This window comes from Carlito syrichta, unplaced genomic scaffold (genome assembly GCF_000164805.1).
Source record: "Carlito syrichta isolate Samal-C Ts95f unplaced genomic scaffold, Tarsius_syrichta-2.0.1 Scaffold307934, whole genome shotgun sequence".
In the NCBI taxonomy this organism is placed as follows: domain Eukaryota; kingdom Metazoa; phylum Chordata; class Mammalia; order Primates; family Tarsiidae; genus Carlito; species Carlito syrichta.
This window is the reverse complement of record NW_007252030.1, coordinates 650,708-657,837: the sequence shown is the minus strand read 5'-3', so window position 1 is coordinate 657,837 and position 7,130 is coordinate 650,708. Positions and strand designations below refer to the sequence as shown.

Here is a 7,130-nt window from a genome sequence, read left to right as displayed (position 1 = left end):
AGTGAGACTCCAACTCAAAAAAAAAAAAAAAAGGGCAAGCATTGCGTGCGGATCACACCTGGGCCATAACCTGTCAGTGCACTTATAGATTGCATCACATTTACAATAAAGCAGGACCCAGAGGCTTCTTTCCAGAACAGTAAGTGCTTTCCAGTCGGGGGGGAAATCGGTGTCTAATATTGGTAGTTGAATTTTCAGATAAGATCTAGTTTCAGACAACCTGCAGTTGCCACGAGTCTCCAAGTCTAGGACTTAAGGCTGTGGCTTTATAGAAACAAATTTAGCAAAAGACTCTTTGTCTTACCTGGAACCCAGTAGCACTGGTATATGTCATGAATATCTTGAAATGTTTCTTTCCTCATTTGAAGTAATAAAATACTTCAAAATACATTTTAAGTGATCACATGAGCATTAGCACTCTGCAAACAAAAGCTGATGTAGAGACTCGAGAGACGTTACTAGGTTCGGGGCAGTTGGCAATAGGGAAGACAAAATTGGACACTGAACTGAAGTGACATTTTTTTTGTTTTGTTTTCTTTTGTTTGAGTTGGAGTCTCACTCTGTCGCCCAGAATGGAATGCAGTGGCTGCTCGCAGCCTCAACCTGCTGGGCTCTGGCAATCCTTCCACCTCAGCCTTCCAAGTAGCTGGAATTATAGGCATACACCGCCACGCCCGGGTGATTTTTTTTATTGTAGCGATGAGGTCTCGCCAGGTTGCCCAGGCGGGTCTTGAACCCGCAGGCTCAGGCAATCCACTCGCCTGAGCCTCCCAAAGCGTGGGATTACTGGCTGGGCCACCGAGCCCGGCTGAAGTGACGTTTTTAAAATCACATAATTTTTTCCAAGGAACAATCTTAGTTAAACTTTTAGTTAGAGGAAAAAGAAGACAGTTTAACTTCTAACAGCTGCTTGTTTTGCCTTCTTTATTAACATTTAATCAACCCAAGTTCTGATATGAAAACAAGTACAATGCATATCACATGCCCTTATGGTGCCAAGTTTTAAGATAAAATCCCACTGATCCAGATATTACTGCATAACTAATAAAATTCCACATTGACAAAAACTGGACAAGTGTAAACTTCTAGGAAGCACCAAAATCTTAACAGCTTTTCTGCTCAAATGCCTAAGGCACTTTGTACCTAATATAATCACGTAAATACACCATCAAAATTATTCGTGTCAGTATTTCTCATTTATTTAGTAGACTCATTCAATAGCTAATCTGAATATTTCAAGAAAAATACTCATGTTTACTTGCCATGAAAGCCTCAACTCATCTCAGTCATTTAAGGCAAACTTAGGACTTTTGCTTCAGTGTAAAAGTCAGTAACATAGACATCTTAGGAGATAATTGTTTTCCCTCAATTTTCAGGTGGCAAATTAAAAACTTATTTTAACAATAAATTACAAGCATTCTTTGGTTCCATGTTATATTCTGAGGTTTTAATTTACCCAGATTTTCAATATGATTAGAATCTCCCTAATCATTGATTTCCCTAAGGAAGGATCAGTTCCTAAGGGAACTGAATTTCTAAGGTTGGTTTAATAAAATGCATGCCATTATTGTTTTATAAAATGCCACATCCACAAGCCAAAAAGTCTCATTGACTCAGAATTGTTATCAGCTCCCAAGTCAGATGTGTCCCTGTGCATGCCTGCCATGAAGGACAGCAGTACATCACCTCAGTCCAACAGCAGCTTGAGTCAGATGGGAACCTCGCCTGTTGAGGAACTGACTGATGTTACCATTTTCAGACCACCCGAGTTTCGAAAGTGTCCGAAAGAAGTACATCAAGTACTAACTGCTCGGCAACTGCCCAGGGAAGTAGGCTGACGAGGTGGCCGCGAGTGCCATGGGCTTGGACGCCGTGGGCGCGGCTCCGAGGCTGCCGTCTTTCTGAAGGTCTGCAGATGGGACAGAAAGGGCAGCTGGGATCACCAAGTCTTGGTGTGTCCCCAGCCAGACCACAGCGTGCCCAGTACTGTTCAAGATGCCTGCTCACCCGAGCTGAAGAGGTTCTGGCTGAGTCCTCGTAATGGAATGCTATCTTCCCTCTTCTTCAGGTACTTAGATTCCAGCCCTAAATTTTCACCACTTAAAGGAAAACAGAAATAACTTACTTCAGCCAAGTCTTATCTGCATTAGTTCACTGTAAAGGTTTATCTCATCTATGAACATACATATAACAGGACTAAGATATAACTTTGCTCAGAGAACATTCTTCACTGCTTTGTTAAGCAAATAATTTAGGCATTAGCCAAGAGGCCTTTTTCTCAGTAAAGAGTAGATGATGTTAAGTGAAACTAAAAATTCTAAAAGCTAGCTTCAGGACTGTGGAAGAAATAAAAATTCTATGAGGACTATAAAATGTTAACAGTATGTAGTGATACCAGACTGAAGAAAGTACATATGTACATACCTTGAGAATATCACTATTTAAATACTTTAATAATTTCTATCTCATCCAGTGTTTAAAATGAATAAGGTCCAGGCATGGAGGCTCATGCCTACAATCCCAGCACTTTGGGAGGCTGAGGCAGGAGGATTACATGAGCCCAGGTGTTCCAGATCAGCCTGGGCCACAATAAAGCCTTATTTCTACAAAAAAATTAAACAAGTAGCTAGGCGTGGTGTCTACTTGGGAGGCTGAGGCAGGAAGATTACCTTAGCCAAGCAGTTAGAGGTTACAGTGAGCTACAACTGCCCACTGTACTCCAGCCCAGGTGACAGAGCAAGACCCTGTCTAAAAAGTAGCAATATTTTTCCACTGACCCAAAGCTCTTTGGAATGTTGTAGTGCTTCAAAGTGGTCATTATCAGCTATTAATACATAACACGCGATAATGAATTCTGGTTGAAGACAAACGGGAAACTAGAAAGGACGCCACCTCTGCCACCCCTCACCCCACCCCCAGACCCTCCCACAGCACAGCCCAGTACGGCCCTCCCTGAGGCAAGAAGGTAAAAGGGTCCTGCAAAGCTGTGACAACACAGCCTAACAATTTAAACAGTGGCTGGTCTTTCCCAATCTTCAGAAAATAAGGCACTTTAACTGTTTTTTTTCTTTAACCTTTGGTACCCATTGCCACTTTTTGCTCCTAACAACAAATAAAAAAATAAACCAAAACAAATCCAATTCTCAAAACGGTCTCAATTCTATGGACAGAGGATGATGCCTGATTGTGTACTGCGAATATGGTCACCCTATTTTCTGCTAGCAAAACTGTTCTTGGCGTGTGAGGAATTAAATACAGAAACGTTATGGTACTCTGCTATTCATATGAATTCCAGGTGCTCTGCCTCGTGGACAAGTGAGAGATTAAATATAACAAAACAACCTTATCTCTACAATAAATAAAAAAATTAGCCAGGTGTAGTAGCACGTGCCTGTAGTTCCAACTACTTGGAAGGCTAAGGTGGAAGGATCACCGGCACCCAGCAGGTCAAGACTGGTGGTTGTGATTGTGCCACTGCACTCCAGCCTGGGCAATGGAGTGAGACTCCCACTTAAAAATATATATATATAACAAAACAAACAATTCAGGACTCAATGTTTTTTAGAAAGGAAGGCTTATAAAATTAACTATTTTGTTTTGATGTACTGTACAGAAAAGGTCTTGCCAAATTGCCTAGGCTGGTCTCGAACCCCTGCGCTCAGGCAATCCTCTCACCTCCGCCTCCCAAAGTGCTGGGATTACAGGTGTGAGTCACTGCATCAGGCTAAAATTAACTATTTTAATACTCATCTTGGTTACAATTTCAAAAGACCCAACTAATAAAGGCTAGGGAGCTACGAAAGAACCCTCTGAGCTCTGGTGGTGAAAGTGTCAACAGATAGGCCTCAAAGCCATTACATTTTAAGTAAATCATCATCATCATAACAATAAGGAAAAGATTACACATACAAAGCCTAATCAGACAGAAAAGCTTGCATGTGTGAGTTGTTTAATTTAACCACAAGTCACTGAGTCAAGCAGCTTTACCATGCTGACCCTGTTTAAGACCTAAAAAACAAGAGGGAATCTCTGGATCAGGTAAAACACAAGTCACACATGGCATTAAGCTTATTTACATTACCTTGGGACAATCTCATGAACCTCTGTATTCTCATTCACCACACATCTCTAACAGATGAACTAGCTGGCTTCTTAGATTATGTCACACTGAAAGCAATAAACAGAATAATGGAGACCTTCCAGGGCACACATGGCCATGCACGAAAAAAAGGACAACAGACTCAAGGAACTGACAGAGATATCTTTGCACATGCCCAAGAACATTAAAAGGGCAAGCTTCTGTTCTATAAGAAAATCTCTTACTACAAACAAAATGTTACTCGATGTCTGAGTATGCCACAGTTTACAAAAATACATAAGAAACCTCTTTTTTAATCTCTAAAAGTGATTCAAGTAGAACTCCACTGGCCAGCGACTTAAAATGTCTCAGGTAAACAGACGGGCATCATAACTTTCAAGCACTAAGAGAAAACGTCTAAGAACTTCAAAGCTGCAAGCATGAAGCTCTATGTCCGTAAGCACTTACTTCTCCTTGTCAGCTGAGCATGGCGCACTTATAGGTGCACCTGACTGGATGTCTCCAAGCGATGTGTTTGGTTTGGTGAACTGCAGGTTAAACTGAACCTACAATGAGTAAAAACATTCCAGGTGACCGAAGTAATGAGAACTGAGACAGCTCCATACTGAGATAGGTGGTTAAATTTTCTTTCTGATAAACCTAGACCATAAAATTACAGGTATTATATAAGTACATTCTTTTAAGAAGATTTAATTTTAAAAAAGCCTATTTCTACTTACCAAAAAAACTACCTGTCTTACAAGACAAATAACACAAAATGATTCTCTTAACAATTATTTTGTAACAAAAACATCAACACTAATACATTCAAATACGTGTTATAATGTTAAAAGTAACCAAGTACCACAATAATGCATTTACCCTACAATTCCAAAAATTCTTTCCTTTAGAAGATGTTCAAAGCCTACATTATATTTACTTAAGGATTCTGACAGCTTGGAATCTAAATTTTGGAACAGTCAAAAGTAATCAAGAATCTATACAAAAATCCAAAATAAATAAAATATCAGCACATAAGATATGGTAGTTTATTTAAATGGATTCTATATTAGGAACTCTATAAACATAAGTCATTAACAGATCAGAGAAGAAAATTCACAACCTCTTGCATATCAAAAGAAACGGCAAAATACACATCAATTTCTGTTGAAAACGAATAATAAAATAGGAATAAACAGATACTAGCTTAATATGATAAAATTAAAAGTTACATGCTGCTGTACTTGTCCATCGAGTTTCAGTAATGTCAAGATACCAGTTCTCCCTACATTAATCTACACTCGGCATAACAATACACATACGGAATTTTTTTAAGCAAGACAAGCTGATTCTAATATTCTTTATAGAAAAACGTGCAAAAGAGAAGAAAATTAAATATACCAAATATTAACACAAAACATAGCTTCCTACCATCAATTGTAGGCAATTAGAAAACTGGAAAAAACATGTGAAAAGAAAGACCTGAGGCTGAGACGCCACACCGCAAGACCAAGACAGCTGAAAGAGGCATGACTCCACACCCAATCTGCACTTCCCTGACGGCAGATGTGCAGGGAGAGAACGATGCTAGACAGGAGCTCAAGATCAGAGCTGAGGGAAGCTGCAGACTGAGGCGCAGGGCAGTTCCGATGAGAGAGGGCCGCAGAGACAAGTGCCCGAAACTCGCCGTGATCTCCTGGAGTCATTGTTGAGCACTGGGCACCCGCACAGGCCTAACGCTCCAGGTAAAGACGGCCAGTGAGGGTGGACGGTTCCCGAGATCCATAGCAGAGTGGCTGGGGTAGCCTTTGCAACGTGCTCCACCCCTGGAGGAGAAGGTACAGGGGGGCACTCTGGCAAAGCTAATGGAAGGTCTCCAGGAGAGGGGTCACAGGACTTAGCACTTACCACTCATTAAGGGAGGCAAGGTAGCAGGCTATGACCAACCAAGCATGCAGCAGTCAGTGCCTCACGCCCTCCCACAGGTAACCAGGACATCAGAAGAAAAATGCGAGTCACATCCAACAAAATCAGTCAACAGAAGCAGATTCAGAGAGGACAGAAACTGCGGGACAAAGATACGAATATATCACAACTATGTAGAAGCACCTGACCTGATGGAAATAAAGATTAGAAAATGGAATATTAAAAAAGAATGAAATGGAAATTCTAGAAATAAAACATTCAATAGCTAAAACGAAATACTACTGAGCAATGAAAAGAAATGAACTACTATGGACAAAATCCTGGACTTTGCAGCAACTTGCATGGATTTAGAGTCCATCACACTCAGTGACCCATCACAGAAACAAAGAACAGAGTACCACATGCTCTCACTCATAAGGGGACCCTGAACATTTACCATAATACGGTTAGAAAGGGATTGGCAGTAGTGGGACACTGCCAGGGGTGAGGGGACACATAACATTAATAAGGGGACCTGATCTCAAATCAGGTGAAGTGGGGACCAGTGGGAGGCCCAAACTTTACTGTACAATGACCACTTATGTACCTCATCCTGACTTGTGTTTCACATCTTTAAAATAATTTTTTTTTTTGAGTTGGGAGTCTCACTTTGTTGCCCAGTATGGAGTACAGTGGCATACTCACGGCCACCCCAGCATCGACCTGCTGTGCTCTGGCAATCCTTCCACCTCAGCCTTCCAAGTAGCCGGAACTATAGGTGCGCACTACCACGCCCAGCTAATGTTTTTGATTTATTGTAGAGATGAGGTCTCACCATGTGGCCCAGGCTGGTCTTGAACAAGGTTCAGGCAATCCTCTCACCTTGGCCTCCCAAAGTACTGGGATTACACGCTTGAGCCACCTGCCTGGCCTAAAATAAAATATTTTTTAAAACTGAACTACTAGCCGGGCTCAGTGGCTCAGCCTGTAATCCTGCGCCTTGGGAGGCTGAGGTGAGTGGATTGCCTGAGCCTGCAGGTTCAAGACCCGCCTGGGCAACTTGATGAGACCTCATCTCTACAATAAATCAAAAAATTAGCCGGGCGTGGTAGTGCACGCCTGTAGTTCCAGCTACTTGGAAGGCTGG

The 7,130-nt window shown here is 41.5% G+C and overlaps 1 protein-coding gene across 1 annotated transcript in view; it reads right to left on the bottom strand.

Moving 5' to 3' along the window:
• Positions 1 to 1,802: 1,802 nt before the first annotated feature.
• The window catches only part of SASS6 (SAS-6 centriolar assembly protein), a 36,913-nt gene continuing 31,585 nt past the window's right edge, over positions 1,803 to 7,130 (bottom strand). The window contains exons 15-17 of the mRNA XM_008064712.2: positions 4,547 to 4,644; positions 2,008 to 2,099; positions 1,803 to 1,909 (exon numbers count right to left, since the gene is read on the bottom strand). Coding sequence (XP_008062903.1) covers positions 1,803 to 1,909; positions 2,008 to 2,099; positions 4,547 to 4,644 — 297 coding nt within the window. The remainder of the gene's footprint in view (positions 1,910 to 2,007; positions 2,100 to 4,546; positions 4,645 to 7,130) is intronic.